The sequence below is a fragment of the Anopheles maculipalpis genome, chromosome 2RL (genome assembly GCF_943734695.1).
Source record: "Anopheles maculipalpis chromosome 2RL, idAnoMacuDA_375_x, whole genome shotgun sequence".
Lineage (NCBI taxonomy): Eukaryota > Metazoa > Arthropoda > Insecta > Diptera > Culicidae > Anopheles > Anopheles maculipalpis.
In genome coordinates, this window is record NC_064871.1 from 23,475,631 (window position 1) to 23,493,228 (window position 17,598).

Genomic DNA, 17,598 nt, shown 5'->3' on the forward strand with positions numbered 1-17,598 from the left:
GCATACATACGGCCACAAGCTGCCATTCAACATACCGGCATTCCTGGCAACCATATTCCCTACATTAAGCAATCAACACCAACGCTACATTAGCACATCGCGCAGCATAATAAGTACATTTCGGCCTACACACACACACAGAGCTCTGACACATTCGACTTTCTATATTTTCTTCCCATTCTCCGGACCCCTGTACCGCTCGATTGGTCAGCCCCATAGCCGGGTGGCAGAGATTTTCGGTCAGTTGTTTCGATTGGCCCAGATCGAGCAGCAGACCCCGATGCAGACGATCCTCCTGTGCTTGGCGCATCACCGTAGGCAACACCGCAGCATCATACGATCGCAGGTGTTGATGAGATAATTAGAGTGCATTTCTTCTGTGCCGTCGATTGGGGTGATATGAGTTGGAAAAGGGAGGGATGGTGGAACTATTTCGACATATCGTCCATTGGCTCGCGTATGTCGGTCGGTAAGTGTTTTTTTTTTATATTTACATTTTTTTTCCTTTCCGAGACGGAGCCACACAATCGAAGCAGTAATGTAAATGAAAAAAAAGGAACCAAATAAACCAACGCGATGCTGCCCTTGTTTTGGAGCCCGGTGACGCATCGACAACCTGACCGCTAATATGTAAGAGCAATGTGTGCTAATGTTAATCAGGTGTTTTCTTTGGTTTTGTTTTTCGCCTGCTTTTCGCGTAAAATCCCTCTCATTACGAGGCAAATGGCGCGATGAAAATGACACAAATTCAGGTCAGAAGGCTCGTCATCGTACCGTTTGTTGGTCACGGTCTCCCGGAAGTAGGTCCCGAAATGCTAGACGTCCCAAAATCACAAAGTTTGTCTCTGTTTTCTTTTTGTTTGTCGTGGCTTTAACCGAGCTTAATCAGTGATGCAAAGCTAACCGACCGTTTGTTGTCATTGCTTTTGTAACACAGCTCAGAAAGCATAGTCTCAGTACCACCTTGCCCGGAGAAATGATACCCCAGCAGCCCAGCAGATTTTCCAGCAGAAAAACAAGCAATCGACGACCACAGCACAGTGCGCTTGTTTCCTCTTTGTGCGTTCCTTGGCGATTACGCTGAAGGCGGTCAACCGGTTTTTCTTCCCATTGCACCTTCATTTTCCGCTTCACCCCAAACACAATATATATATATCGGCGACCATCTTTCCCGCCCCGGCGAGCCATTTCTTTTCCACACCATCGAGTTGCGGGCGACTATGGTGTATTGTGGCCATTGGATCTCGCACTGCCACGACGGCGAGCCGACCGGCTAGTCGGCAGGGCAAAGTTATGCGGTATTGCGATGGATTACATCGCCGCATCATGCAGCAGTCCAGCCCACCGCCAGGTTCGCGTAACTTCCTCCTGTACACCACCCCCTGGTTCGAATCGAGCCAACCAGTCGACATAATCGAACGAAACAAAGTAGATATATAGTGGGTGTCATTGTGGTGGAGCTGCCGTCGGTACTAAACGGTGGAGTAGCGCATCGAAACACGCCACCGGTCCTAATCACTGCACTTTATGGCGGCTGGTTACTGGCTGCAACCGAACAACCATAATGCCCAGGTTGATGTAATCGAGATCCAATGATGCTTGCGAACATCGGCGGCCCAGGCAAACGGTAAGCAGGAAGCGGCAATTTTCCTGATTCGCTGCAAGAAAATATAATTTATTCGTCTTGGGTCAGGCATTGGATGGGCAGTGCAACACATGTGGACAATGAAAGCTTCTAACGTTGTGATAGAAAACAATTTTCAGGCTTCATGTCAAGAAAATTAAAGGTTGAACATGCGAAAACTGCAATTGAGATAAATGTAATAAGTTTCTGCAAAACTGACCAGGTTTTTCAGAAATGTTCGCTTTTTAGCACAAGTTGTTTTCGATTGTAAATTGTCAGTGACTCTCAAATTTCTTCTTCGAGATTTAAACTAGTCTGTGCCAGCTGACCTACGAGAGTTCGGTATGGACAGAATTTGATAACTGGCCTGGCTTTTCCGAGATCGATACTGTTGATAAGATTCTTCAGAGCTTCCTATTCAAGACAACTTAGCCGGATGATATCGTGGTTGTAACACACATTTTCGAAAATTCAGTATACAAGTTTTAAAAATTGGTTTCAAATATTCCTCAAAAGACTCCAAAATATCTCAACAACATCTTGAAATGTTCCACCAAACAATCATATTTAAAATAAAATTCCACCCCACGCAGCTTCACTTCACCGGCAACGAAAGCAAATAAATGCAATGCTTCACTTATTTCTTCGTCCCGATTTGGTACGCCGAATTGCATTTACTGCCGACCGGCTGAACTAATCCCACCCTTTATTGTTTTAAATAATACCCTTTAATCCACCACAAAACCCGACCCAACCCAATTGTGCACAGAAATCCAGTCGAGTTTCCTCTGCCCCGTTCGAGTCCATCTCGAGACGTTTCGCTTGAACGGGCCCTACCAGACGTTCGTTGGCAGCGCCCTTTAAGGCGGAGTTGAGATTTTTCTCATCTCCCCACATTATTCAAATGCTGCTTGTTTATCGCTCCATTTTCTTACAAATGTGGCCGCGGCCTCGGTTCATCCAACCGTGCATTTCGTATTGAGATTGAGATTTGGAAGGTAAAACACACACGCTGCCGCGAATTGATGCTATTTCCTCGCAAACGAAAGAAGTTTGAAATTAGTACTTTAATTTGATATCCATGCACAGCTTCTTGATAAATGTATTGTTGCGCCAACCGGTTGTTTTGCTTTAGCGCACCCGTAAGAATCGTGTTCGTACATCAACACTTGCTGCAATATGCGATAATCGCACTAGCCTCGCATACCCAAAACCCCCGTTACACAATCACGATTTGCACGAACTCCATCGAACGTCAAGGGACTAAACCGCGGAATGTCTCGGTCATTGACGACTGGATTGAATGTTATAATCGCGTTAGTCGAGGAACTGCTTCATTCCTTCCCTTCTAACGCGATTATTATTGCCCCGCCTGAAGCAATACAGCAGCGCTACCATCGCATCAGTTAACCATAAAGCTCATCATTCCTCGTCAAGCATATCTGCGGCCGATGTCTAATGTCTCTCCGCTGGGGAGAAAATATTACCCGTTAAGGCCGAAAATTAGGCACGTGACAAGGGGCGGCTGTGCAGGCTTCGCCTGTCAACCCTCGGCAAGCCTAATCTCTTGCCAAGGAGCAAAGCGCAACAAAGTGCGCCTAATCAACTCGATCGCCTACTTTCCTTCCGATGGCTTCGTGAAAGCGGAAGGAACCGTTAGATGTGGCCGGAGAAGAGCTCTCCGGGCGTTGTGCTGCTGGTGAGATGGTCGCATGGGCAAGAAAGTACCGGTTCCGTTTGAGGAACTGTCTCCCATTGATGCCTCAGGGACATCGTGCTGATTCAGCCCGATTGTCCAATCGGTCCGATCGTATGTTGATTGCTGGCGAGCGTAATTTTCCCATCATTCTCGACGAAAGCTATCAGCTAATGATTTATGGCACAGCTGCAGCAGCACAGTCTGTGGACTAACTTAACTCTCGATCTCGAAATCGATTAATGGTCAATTGGAGTTTGAAATTCTACTCAACCGCAAGTTGATCGGTGCGTTAGACAACCGTAATTGGTGTCTTGGGGTGTCATTTATGGTGCCAGTTATTTGGGTTGTTTTTACGAGCGTCGAAAGCCGCTTTTATTCCAAATACCAGCTAAGCGGTACGGAAGATACAATGTCCCGTTTGGAAGATATGAGGATCGCCATTCAAGCCAACAAACCTGGCGCCAACAAAGTGCGAAACGGTTTTAAGAATTCCAATGTATCACCTCTTCTGATGGAGACACCCTCCACTGGATATTGAGACGGAGAGTTCAATTAGCACAGAACGTCTGCAACAGTGCGTGCTCCCTGCTCCGCGGTGACCTTTCTTCAGCTTCCCGCATCTCACCGTACGACAAATTGAGGTCGATCATGAGATCGGAACGATCTTGAGCGTGTGCCCATATTGGGCCGTGTTATTACCTCGTCCGTTGCAAAACCGTTGCCGTACACTTGATCCATGACTTCTACAACAAGCAGAGCACGATGGGCGAGTGTGCATGCTGATGGAACGCAGGCAAGTGTCTACGCTAAGGGGTAAATTATTTACCCAAGTGTGCGATTAAAGCAAGTAAACACGTCCAAGTGTCAACGAGGGATACTACAAAGTCCATTTTTGTTTGCAGTGTATAGGAGCATCAAAATAGTTCATTAAACTGGCGATGATCAACTTCAACTCAGCGATTGGTGTGGTATTCAATCTAGATGAACGGTTTTTCTAAGCGGCACAAAACCATAAAGCTACACTTGATGTTTGATGTAAACTTTGTGTTTCACATTATCTATTCGCGTATGTGTTTCTAAAGCAACATATCGATAGGTTCAGCGAGTGAATGCAAATCCGTTAAACGTGTTGCGAATTCGCAAAAATACTCACCAACGATCGCAACATTTCACTTAATTCAATTTCAATATCTTTTGTACGCCAACAACAACCAACAGATCAACCAGCTTTCCCAAAACAAATTTCACTTTCAACGGTGTTCAGTGTTTCGGGTTTTATTTCCAGTTGGGGCGACAACTCGGGACCGTGTTGCCAATATATGCTAAATCTCCATTCTCTGCCTCTTTCTCCTACATCGAACAGAAAGACATAAATGGAGCAATTCCCGAGACTTTATGTCGCAAACAGTAGAGCCGGCGGACCGTGTACATCACGAGGATCACATCGCTGCGGTGATAGTTTTGTATCACCAGACCGAATGGAAACGATCAAAGCGATGATCGAACAAGGTACCGGTTCCGGACTCCGTACACTATCCGCTTCCGTGAGATGTCACGATGACGCCGACAAGGGTTGCAGCAATGTTGGCTGATTGTAATTTCTTTATGTTTTCCCTTTTTTTGAACTGCTTCTTCAATCTGGTCACACATTTTACAGCCAAACATGGCAATAGCCCCAACATGATTGGGTAGGAAAAATAAAAGCACCACCAGCTGATGGACAACAAGGAAACGTTGCAGATGCAAAAAGACGACATACCTTTGCGCGTTGTGCTGTGCTCGAATCTGTATTATGCAATGGACACGACTGCTACTACTACTACTACTACTTCTGCTGACCAGTATGGACGATCTTATGCCCATCGCAGCATATTTTCGTTGTTGATTGCATCGTTTGCTGCTACATGCACAGTACCTGCATTTCCGGGCACAAAAAGCCCAAACGCGAGCGTACGAAAAAAAGCGAAAGTACGCCTCAATATTTGGAAGGGTTTTTAATTATTTACTCTCGATAGCGAGGTTTTTACTATCAGACAAGGCACAGCCACAGGGTTATCTTTCGATATTCGGTAAACAAATTTAAACCCCCATTTTGTGAGCCGGATGGAAGGCGGAATAATGTTGTATTATGCATTCATACTGAAATAACAAGTTTTAACTGTGAGCAATAAAATGGCCCAAAAGCGAAAGTTTAACAGCCGATCAAAATAATGAATTATTGGGTGGTGAAAATATGCGCACACAAGCGCGAGCAAAACATAACAATAAGAAACAATTTTCTGTCTGTCTGTGATCTCATCGCAGGCGTATTTTACCGGTAAACACACTTGAGATAAGACAGTGTCTTGGCTCATGTGTGCACGGTGTGTCTAATTAGGCAAATTGAACCAACAAACATATTATGACAAACATAGCCTTCGCGCACGTCATTACCATAATGATACCAGCGCCAAATTATAGGGTCAAAGAGACTTTGAGCAGAGTTCACGCAAAAAAAAAACGGCCAGATAAACACACACACACACACAAAATACTAACCGAATTATTCACATTCTTCGTACACTCCTCCCGAAAATAGCGCACAGGTTGTTCATGTACTGCTAAAAATAGCCTCCCAACCGACGCCCACGATATTTTCGACAGCGAGAAAAGAAGTTAATGCAACAACAAATTTATATTTGGGATGAACATTTGGGATGAGATGACTCGAAATCCAATACGATTTTAACGCTGAAAGCAATAACAACAACGTCTGGCAAAAAAAGCGCGAAAAGCACGCATATATTTCTGGTGTAAACCATCTTCCCGAGATGATGATTCAATGTGATTTGTTTGCATGCTTAAATGAATGAGCGGACGAAATAATAAATGAAGGAAAAGAACGATCGCAGAATTTAAAAGGTCGTTACAAAAGCATTCCATCTTGTGCATCGTTTTGGGTTCGTTTCGGACATGCGAAAACGGTGAAGATTTAACAGCTGAATAATTGATACGAACGTTTGCGGTTCGATGTCGTTGGTGACAGTCGGAGAAAAATGATTTCACTGTTGTTTAAACATCGAATAAATCATACACTTTGAATGCGACTGAAGGACGTCCTTCAACGTAACGAAGCGCAATACGGGGACCCTTTAGGTGTGTAAAAGTCGTGGATGAAAAATTATTTCAGCAGTATCGCATTCACCAGCATGACTTCCCTTGATAAGGATTAAATTTCTGTTTAAAGTTACCAAGATTTTCGTAGCACAAAACTAAAATCAAAAAGCAAAAAGAAACTTTCTTCCAGATCATTAGTGTAGGTGGATAAGGGCAAGAGTTCCGCTGCAGTTCTAAACCACGCCGACTGCAACAGAGCCCTTTTGCGTTCACCGTAACCTTCAGCAAGTTCATAGACCTGATGCCGTGAAAATCTCAACCACCACCACCGCCAAATGCCTGCACCCCGAGCAAGCTGGCAACATTGACTGCTACTTGCCTTACAGTTATAGTGCAACGCGAAGCATAGCATCACCTCCGCCATCGGTTTCAGTGGGCAAGTCCTGCGCTCTGTTTCTCCACCACTTCTCGCGTATGTTTCTTTTCTCGTGCGAAAAAGCGATTCTCTCACCTCCCACAATTTATGCACCAACGGTCGCTTCATCAAGTGCACCACCCCATGCAGCAGTAGTGAAACAAACGCCTTGCGGTGCAAAAATAACAACACTAGCACCGTTGCACGCCCGCCAAATGTAAAACGTGATCATTTACGCACTTGGCAACCCGGCTCGTCGCTGCTGCACGTTTTGTTTTCTCGATCTCGACGGCAGTGCGATGCCGTATGCGTATGTTAAAACGAACATTTAACGTTTTCTATGCATCCTGCCATGTGCAGCAAAGCCGGGGAGCAACACGTTTGCATCGCTCGTGACGACGATCATGTGCAGACGGTGTGTAAAACTGTCACTGATCGTGAATTAGTAGGATGCACTGTGAAAAAGACGATGGAGGTTTTTTTCTACCAATTACAAGAGACTGATAAATTAATTTAAAAAAATAAATATTTATAATTCAATCATATCTATGAAACTTTTTTACAGTGCATGAAGTAACTTAGAAACGGTATTGGAACAATAAAATCTCACTGTAAAATAAAATCATCACAAAAAACTATAATAAAAATACGAAAGTGATGCAAATACACATAGAAACAATGTTTGCATTTGCAACAAGATAGTCTTGACCAGGCAAAACAAACGAAGAACACTTGAACGGACATAAAACATACATTGCCCAAGCAGAAAAAACAAACTCTTTGGAGACAACGATCAGCCTAGTGTGGACGAAGCAAGTAGAAGAAGCAGCAAGCGAATTCACCACTACCCGATGGTGCGTTGGCCGATGGTCGGGGTGTGTGCTTTCACTCTCGTTTCTTAATTTCCTCCCATCGTGATCCAACGCACCCGCTCAAGATCGGTGGAGGGTGGTGGTGGCATCCACCCAGGCGCGAACTCTCTCGCATGATGCCGCGCCGTTCATCAGGCGTCTCCACTGCCAAGGCTGTTCCTGTGTGCTTGTGTGTGTGCGTTTCGATGTGGACATGTTGTATAAAGGTGTTTTCAGGTTTTTCATTACTACCTTTTTTTATTCGCTACCTTTCATATGATTTCATTTGTTTTGATTTCATTACGCGGCACTACACACTGCTGCTTGCATACTGAACAAGGTTTTTGCTTCTTCTTGGAGAGAGAGATAAATTTCTCCAGCATAGGGGGCAGTAGTACTAGTAGCAGCAACTCACCACCGGTTTGCAATCGATGGCAATGTTTACCGATTCGGGAGCAATTGTATGTAGGAGAAGCAACACACAAAAAAGGAATATAACAACGGGAACACACAAATAAAAACGAAGTGAAAAGTCCAACTAAGCAACTACAGCGCTGCTGCTTCGTTTCGCAGCCCACTGGACGGACCATTTCAGCGATCGTACTTTGTGTATCGACGCAGAAAAAAAAGAGTCCGTATGCAAAAAAAGCATCATGCAAACAAAAGCACAACGAGACGCGATCATCGTTCTACCCTTCGCACCTTTCACAGTTAAACAAACACACTCCAGCGGGTGGAGAAACTGAAAACTCATTCCAGCAGTCCATATTAAAGATTGCAATTAAATAAATAAAACAATGTTCAACGGTCCATTTTTGTTGTTGTCTGCACAGGAGTCATCAGGGAACGTTCGCTCCATACTCTGCCCCGTGCATGTGGTCTGCTCACACGGTTGCCATTTCCGGCTTAGGGGTTTACGAAGATGAATAAATTACCGCAAATAACAACAAACTCACGAATCGAGCGCGGGAGCATAACAGAATGAACTATCAAGGCCAGAGCTATGCTCGAAATAAAATTAAAAAAAAGCGCAATACGGCGCAAACGCTCGCAATGTGTGTCTGAATAGTTTATGCGCAAGGGACAGCAGAAGCGTTCCCTCTTCAAACACTCCCTTTAAAAACATAGTATGGTAAATGGATTTTTGTATTTAGTATCGTACAGTTTGTATTACAGATTCTTTATGAAAGTATTTCATAAAAAAAACAAAGAACTTTAGACCCATTAAACCACAAGCATAACACATTGCACTTAATCCATTTGTATCGCCGGGGAAAATCTTCGCCAACGCAGAAGAGAATCGTCTTCGCTGCTCCCTTGCTGCCAGCCAGCCAACGAAAACTTGCTCAAAACGTTAGTTCGCATCCCTCGCGCGTTCACCATCACCAAGCGTTGGGAGTTTTTTTCCGCATCGTAAAGGGCCACCGACCCTTGAACTTTGTATGCCCTCCAATGCCAGGGAATCGGTGCTACTCGTGCAGCGATCGTTGTTGCGTTTTCCATTCCATCGTGAAAATGGACGCTTTTGTGCTCGTGTGGACGAATTGGCTCTACACAACATATGCATAATAAATCTTCCCGATAGTGAGAAGCAGCGGCTCAGAGACCGCAGCCTGTTAGTAGCCAATGCGTTCGTCTACTGAAATGTGGTGAGATTTGGTTTCTCTTTTTTTGGATAAACGCGTTTGCATTGTGCTGGGATGTTGCAGCAGTTTCATTCGCCAGATTGATCTCAAGTGTTAGCACACTGAAGCATTTGAATGGTTGCAGATGTTTTAGAACATACGAACTGAAGAGACGAATTAAAATTGATTCCCAAGATGGTTTGACAAATATTACATTTGCACAATATTAAATTCCCATTTTTCCTAAGATTAAGAAACGTAAATTGTACCATGCACATGCATTTTAGAACATGCAATCTGCTGTAAAATGCCACCCCTATGAAGCACAACTTCATTAAGTAAATCTAAAACAAGCCTACTTCACGGCTTTTGGGTCATGATCACGCCAGCTTGCAACAAGACAACACAAAACAAACTTTCGTTTTACTTTCGTTACGAATATTGATTTTCTCAAGAGTGGTTTATTCTCAACGAAAACACCATTACACCGCCAATCACGACATTCCATTCCATCATAAGTGCTCCAAACAATCCGTGGAATGCGAGGTACACCTCCCTTAACGGCTAATGGGCAAATCACCAACCACCGTCGTCAGACAACCGATGAAGGTTCAGTCTTGTAAACACAGACGAACACCCCCGTCTAGACGATGGGGTAGGAAATGCATTTCTTGTGCGCGTTCGTGTTAACGTGCAATTTTTACCCTCTCCCATATGTTTGCTTCCATGGCGCGACATCGCACGGGCAAGCCTCCTTTTTTCCAGCTGAAGCTAGAATAGGACGAATAAAAAAGAGCAAACTCTAAACGGAAGCCCGTATCAACGTAAATCCATTTCCACAAGTTGCTCCGCGAGCCGGCTGGCCTGCCAGCATAGTAAACAGACACCGATTCCTAGCCATTTCCTTGCCAGAACGTACCCTTAACAACTTCGTCAGTATCGTCAAGATGTCGGGCCATACCCTAGCAGCTAAAACTAGCGAGGATCGTGAAGGAAAAAGCGGCTAGATTGAGCGAATTGCATTGACCCTTCTCTGCCACCCGGCAATAGAACAAGGAATGGGAAATGGGTTTTTAAATCAATTACACTGCACACCCGTTTCCGTTCAATATCTTCCCACAGGTTTGCTTGAGTTCCGGTCGGGTACTAGTCGGTGGACGACATTGGCTAGACTGCCAGGTGGAGTACGGTTGCAATGGTGTAGTAAGAAATTAATGTTTCAGAATGAATGAATGAAGAGGGGACCATCGATGAATGAAAACTAACCAGCGTCGTGTACGGGGGTTCGTACCGTAATCACTTACCTAAGGATGTTTGGATGCGACAGTTTGTTCAACAGCTGAACCTCGCGCAACATGTTGGGCCGGTTGGCACGCCGTTGATTCATCTTCAGCACCATTACGTCACCGGTAGTCCGATGTGTCACCTGAAACAAAAAGTAGACAAAGAACAGCAACAAACAAATTAAAGTAATTAGCGGCAAGGGGGATTTTTTTTTCCTACAGCAACTTCATCACAGCTGGTAAGAAGTTTCGCATACAACACATGCAAAGTCATTGTACATCACTTTAAGATTGAGACTCTGCCCGGTAAAATAATAACTACCACAGCTGGTAATTATGGCAACGTGACCAAGAGGTTGTCCGTAGGAAATTGTTTCACATTCGCTGATAACATTTGTCTAGGCGAAGATGTTTGGGGATGTCCGAGCAAAACCAACAGCAAAACACATAACTGCATAATAAGCGACTTTTTCAGCCTTTACAATCTAACGTTATCTGAATGACGTCAAAAACGGTCTCATAAATTGTATGTTGTTAGCGTGCTGCCGTAGAAAAATTTAAACGTCTGAACCAGAAAAAAGGTCCAGATGTATGCCACATAAAGAAAGAATACTTGCAGGTAAAGGTTTTTACTGGATATGCTGGCAGGTAAAGGTAAAAAGGTTAACAATTTAGAATATGATAAGCTCTTAAAATCGTTTTGAAATAGAACTAGCGAACTAAACCCTTCTTTCTAAACCTTTCTTTGACTCCCAACAGCACCTACGCTGTTAGAAGTGCTCTACTTATCTGTAGGAATTTATTTCCATTTCTTATCTTATCCAACTCAAGTGGACCAGCAATCGGTTTCGATTTATTTTATTGGCAATCTGCAATGAAAACTGATACGAAGAACGTTCTAGCATTTTCCCTACAAACCTTCATCTACCAAAGATAGAAAAAAATGTCAAAGAGCGCACATACTTTAAGATATGAGTTCGCCGCCTCGATTGTAAAGATAGGCAAGAAAATGGGTCCCACGTAAGCATGTGTAGCGTTTTCAACGGTAAGATAAATCTGTCAACAAAACGCTGTGGCATTGAGAGCAGGCCTCTTTCATGCGCAAAGATGTGCTCAGACACCAATCACTTAGCCATAGAGAGGCAACGATCGCTTTATATCGATTTCTGACGGCATTGCAGGCAAGTCAAACATGCGCAGACACCGTGTGCGCAGCTTAATTACAAACTCATTAGAGCAATGACAATTGAATTTACCCCCATTGTCTTCTTCAAAGGTAGGAAAAAGCAGTCCTTAATAAAAATTAAATATTCGTTTTTCAAGTGCTAACGACCTATCATAAATATTTTCAGTGTTTACGACGCAAATTCGTAGGACTTAACCAACGTCAATAGTTGGTAAATAAATTCGACACTCTGCAACAAACCGAAGCCTCTCAAACGACCGTTGTCGCGAGTTTTATGCATTACACATGCAGATCTGTAACAAACCGATCAACAACACAACAGTCGTGGGGAAAAAGAGAAAAAAACTAATTGATCACCACCGTAAGGATGAACCGAAACCAACACGTTACAACTGTTGGTGGTCGTTTCGAAGCGACCGGTGGTCATGTAGAGAAAGTCATCCAATCTGTGCTCATCGCGAGCAGCTCTCGAGCAGCACAGCACGGTCAGCCTTTGATGATGCGGCCCACTCGATAAGCTGCTCAGGTGGCAAGTGTGGAGCATGTGGCCGCCCAGCCAACGTGTCACGCCTGCCATCTCGGATCACAAACACAGCCGCACGTATCTTTTACCCTCTATTGCTGAGCACGTGCGGCCAACCCTCGACGAGATGATAAGAAAGTGCAACCATAAATTCCCTCCCGTTGCTGACTTCTGGAAGCTGCCCACGATAAAGCTCGTGAAGTTGAACGATCAAGGTGAGTCTTGCACTAATTGGCTCGCTTACAAGAGCGGCAAAGTGTGGGCGATTCCCCCCCAAACCTTCACGTCTCTTATCTTAACGGCTCCTATAATTTGGCCACCCCGTAGAAGCGTGAATTTAAATGGTGCTCGTTAATGTGTGAGCAACGGTGGCGATTCGCGAATGTGCGACATCATCCAGCGCGATGGCGCGAGCATATTGTGAATTAATCTTTGCCAACCTGTCACATAAATAATTACCCAGTCATGCCGAGTGAGAGCAACTTTGCGAACGTTTAGAAACAGATTTTTCCACCCGCTATGCGACCGATCGCCAGCACTACGGCGTCGTTGTATTTCACGCATTCGGTTTCGGTAAATGGTCACCGGTCCGATCTTGATCATGACAGGTCTCTGCTCTCGGTGGGCTTCCTCACCGACCGAGTAAGCGCGGGTAGATGTACGTTCGGGGGGGAGGGGCAGTCATTTAAAAAGAAAGCTTTTGGGTGGTGCATAATTTATGCGCCACGCCAACTGATGAAAATAACGCGAAGGAAGGCATTTCTCGGTGGGTTTTTAGATTCCGAGGGGGGAAGGTGTGAAGTGGCGGGAGATTATTTTTCCGATAACATCTCTCCACTCTCTCACGAATTGTTTTTTTCTGCTGCACATCACTTCACGGCCTGGTTGATTGTCTCGATCAAATTGGGCGAGAGTTGGCCAGTGGCCGTGAATCTCGTGTGCACACGTTCACGGTTGCCTAGAAAGGAAAATTAAGCCTCCCAGCTCCGATGAAATGGTTGGGGAAAAATTATTCGGAGGTTCATGACCCTAGCCGCAGCCTGATGCGCATGGTTGCAGTCGTAGCGCGCCTTTTCTATGATTTTAATCTACCGATTTACATATGAATCCATTTCATTTAAATGTATGGCACAACATTAAGCCAATAATTTAATTATAAATTGATCCTAAGCGTTTGTTAAGCGGCTCTTCAACGGTACGGTGCTTCGTTGCCACTATGTTCGCTGGAAGTGCACGTGGAAGGTGTTCTTGTATGAGCGCTCTTGAAAGGCAATTACTATCGTTATCGCAATGCACACAGCAAATATCTATAATTAAACCAGAATCCTAACCTAATTTATACACTAATGGCTGTGATCGTTTACACAACATTACTAACGACATCCTCTCTTACACGTTCGACACCTCGAGGGGCCAAGAAGATGGGCATTTTCCATCAACCAACCACCGGTAAACAACAATTTCCGCACATTTCCAACGGAAAGAAGCTTCGCGATCTGGTAAAAGTGAATCGGAAAAAAAAGCTTCGACAGCATCGATGACAGTTACCGAAAACCGGAAGCGAAAACGATCCGGTCTACCGACCAATCAATCAAACTAGCCCGTTCCCGGGTTGCGAAGATGATACGCACACTAACGCCCTGTCCAACGTTACTACACTACGGTGGCGTGCCGATGAAGGGCATGGCATGGAGCGCCCAGCGCGTACCAGGGGCCAGTGTTTCGCGTGGTCTGTAAGGTGCACGGGAACCATTTTCAATCCCAATTTCCGACCCTGTGTAGCGCTAATCGACTTCCGCTTCCAACGCGATAGGGACGGTGAGTAAAGCAGCGATTAATTCTGCGACACGCAAGGTACCATCACCTCTTTCACTCCGTATTGTCTCTGTGCCCCTTCTATGGCGACGGAGCGATAGTCCAGGTTCCCAGCGCATGAAATTCGATTAATAATAGTTAAAACAAAATAAATCAAATTTAAGCGACGAAGGCACCAGATCGCGCTCCCGCTTTATTTAAACCTTTACTGTTACATGGAGAAAAAAGGCTTGCTTTTACAAAGGAAATGTAACAATAGTAACGCTTTCCCAAAAAAAAAAGCCACTACGTTACACAACATCAATTCGCAGTGCGTTTCTGGCTGTACAAATCGTGATTAAATCTATTTATCTATTTTGCAACAAAATAGGAGGAAATGTATGAAGACTGTACAAACAAACGAAAGGAGACTTTTGCTTATTATTCCACTTGATAAAATATGCAACCCGAAAAACACCCAACATCGATTGATTATGATGCTACTCCAGTTGGCACTTTCGATTTTTACGTGCCACCAATGTGACATTGTTCCTTCCATCTTATTTTGCTATTTTATTTTACTCTTTCCAAGTTTTGTCGCTTTCCTCTTATTTTACAGTTAAAAAAAAAACACCTCAATTTTCTTCTTTGTGATAGATCAGCAGAGAAAGTACCAAACATCCTGCCACGGCGAGTCATTCCGGTGAACGTGCGCCACCCGGTGGGCGCAACCAAGCGCGGCTTATGTCACTTTTGGGTTAGCGCGAAGTTTTCGCGAACCTAACACCGCGTACCCAAATGTTGATCGCCCCGTTGAGTGAGGTTTCCTGTTCGCTCGGTACACCCCATTTAGCCTGAAACTGGTTTAAAAAAAATCCATCAGGGGTCGGATTGTTTGAACATTTCCTTCCGCCAGCAGAAAAAGGATGCGACAACACGCCGAAAACGCGATTCGCGAAAATTGAAAGTGAACGCACGGGCGTGCGGGGAGACTAAAGTGGATCGCTAATTGGTCGCATAATGGGCGTCGTGCTTCAGGTGATCGTCGTGAACACCAGACCACCTCAGGAAAAGTTGACGATTTTGCATGTTACGCGAGAAAGGAAGGAAAAGGAAACAATCGAATTTTGAGCAGCAGCGGAAAGCAAATAGGTTAATTTAATGAAGGAAATTTTACATTTTGAAATTTGTTTTTTTTTTCTTCGCTTGAACTTAAATCTTGCGCCAAGTGCCACGTGTCGGACATGAACACTGCACTTGTCGATGTCGGGAAGGTTGCTGAGCACTCAACATCGGACTGCACAAGCATTATTCCAGCCACGGGTTAATTTTGAACCGTTGATTGTTGAGATGTGATGCCGCAATAGCGATGATGGTGTCGATCGGGTAGGAAAAACTAAGCCACAGGGTAGGCTAGAGCTTAAATCACTTAATCATAACTTGTTTGCCACATCGCTTTCCCCCCCATACGATGATGTGCCGTTCGATCATTTCCATTCATAATTCCCTTTAGACGTTCCCCACACACTAATTAATTCGATTGCTTACGAAATGATGGATGGAGCAGGACGTAGTCGAAGTGTGTAACAACAACAAAAAACAACCTCTACGATGCACCACGCAAAACAGTCTATTGTTTCAACATCGATTTTTATGGGGGTTAGACCTATAAACATCGATCTTGGGAAAAAAAAATGCGCAGTGATTTCTTCCTAATCACTTGCCGTGTTGTGAATGTGATACGAACGTTTGCGTATCGATTGTGGAACACCCTTGCAGCTTACGAAACCACAATTGGCATGAACTTTGTTAATTTAAACAGTTTTAATGCATCTATAATTTGTATCTTCTATCTCGGTGTTAATGGTTACGGTTGAGATGGAGATAGTCATTAACAGCAAGCAAGAAATCAAGTCATAAAGTTTTGAAACATTTCTTGATATTGATGTTAACAATCGATATGTATGTTGCAATAAATGTAGCGAGGTTTTAGGATAAAACTGCTGCATCACACTTCTATGATTGATAGGATCGCTCTTGCGAAATTATTACAAAAAAAAAAATTGTTAGTCAGGCTTTTAAGCAAAGCGCTACTTAAATAATTTAATCTTAAAAACTGTTTTATCAACTCCAAAGACGGCAAAAAAGGGAATAACAGGATTTTCGTGATGATCTAGCAATTTTTATACCATTTCTCTAGATTCTAACTTTGGAAATGTAATTAAAATGCCTAAAATTGAAGCGGAATCTGCAATCCTTTATCACCACCTTGCATGAATAAATATATATTTTATGTCACACAAGAGTCCAGATATTTTACTCGACCCTTTTCTAATTTATCTCGCAAACCCTGTAAAACTAACCATTCTACCAACACAACATAATAACGGCAACTCCAAGTAATCGATAGCTTTGAGTCGACCTCGAACAAAATTGCAACTCTTGCATTTGCACCCCAATATTGGGGTCATGAGTAGCATGCTCACGCCCATTGCATCGTCTTCGTGCGTAACGAAGACGCGCACCAACGCACGACGGTATGCGTTCGTTGACCACCACCGGCTAGTGTCTATCCGCACTAGTCGGACGCCCCGCAACAAGTGACGCGTTCAGATTAGTAGCAATTGTCGCGGCTGTGAGCAGCCGGATGGGTTAGACAGGCTACACAGACAGGAGGGTACGTTTAATCGGCCGAATCCGCCTGGCGCCGTCCCGCATTACCTTCAAGGGCGTAACGTATAAACCGTCGAACGGATGCGCTTGTGGGGCGCGATGTGGCGTCTTTATAACACTCACGCAAAAAAAAGTTGTTCCTCCAACAAACGTCAATCGAAAAAACCTGCTAATGATGTAATGATGTAATCGCGGCGAGAGAATCGATTCAATTCTCGTCAATTCTTGGCTATCTTGCTGTAGACGCTTCCGATCGAAAGCGACGGTTTTGCGGTTTTGCTTTGTTTAACTAAAACCCGACTAGCCGTCTTTGTGAGACACTTGTGCTGTCACTACTCTAGAACTTTAACCTTAGCAACAAAACGCTCAACCACATCGCAGCTGTTTCACACTCATTCTCGATTTTTTACATCGATTAGTGAGGTTCAACTTGTGCATTTTTTTCTCATCATAACCTTTGCTGTTACCTTTTTTATGTCCCGAAAGCCAAAAGCGTGGGAGCTCTCGTTGGAATTTGTGCAGATTCGTTACACTTTTACTGTGCCAAAGTGTCTGTGGTCTCTCCGCCAGTTCCAGCCAACCCAACCGAAAGGCCTGGCCCTGGGCTGGTGAAAATATATGCATGTCGTTTATTTTAACCATCTTCCCTCTGCTCATTTCGTTCCAGTTGGATGAGGCTTAGTTTTCTTTTTATTTTCGCCGTGTTTTCCCGTCAGCAGCTTTGGCTGGTGCTGTATATTTTTATCCATGCTTCCGCACGCCTCGTTTTCGGGGAACGCGAAGGAAAATTTATGTTTTTCTTGAACGCTCGTAAAAATCCACTCGGCAA

At 44.2% G+C, this 17,598-nt stretch overlaps 5 protein-coding genes across 5 annotated transcripts in view; 2 read left to right on the forward strand and 3 right to left on the reverse strand.

Moving 5' to 3' along the window:
- The window catches only part of LOC126556771 (uncharacterized), a 364,167-nt gene that overhangs the window by 235,904 nt on the left and 110,665 nt on the right, over window positions 1-17,598 (forward strand). The window lies entirely within an intron of this gene.
- LOC126557752 (lysyl oxidase homolog 2B-like) overlaps window positions 1-17,598 on the forward strand; it is a 249,133-nt gene that overhangs the window by 130,875 nt on the left and 100,660 nt on the right. The gene's annotated exons all lie outside the window — the stretch shown is intronic.
- Window positions 1-17,598, reverse strand: part of LOC126558142 (uncharacterized) — a 459,948-nt gene that overhangs the window by 95,170 nt on the left and 347,180 nt on the right. The gene's annotated exons all lie outside the window — the stretch shown is intronic.
- LOC126558359 (lachesin-like) overlaps window positions 1-17,598 on the reverse strand; it is a 346,936-nt gene that overhangs the window by 54,953 nt on the left and 274,385 nt on the right. The gene's annotated exons all lie outside the window — the stretch shown is intronic.
- The window catches only part of LOC126556772 (uncharacterized), a 51,459-nt gene that overhangs the window by 7,831 nt on the left and 26,030 nt on the right, over window positions 1-17,598 (reverse strand). The window contains exon 2 of the mRNA XM_050212258.1: window positions 10,615-10,736. Within this exon, the coding sequence (XP_050068215.1) occupies window positions 10,615-10,736 (122 nt within the window). The remainder of the gene's footprint in view (window positions 1-10,614; window positions 10,737-17,598) is intronic.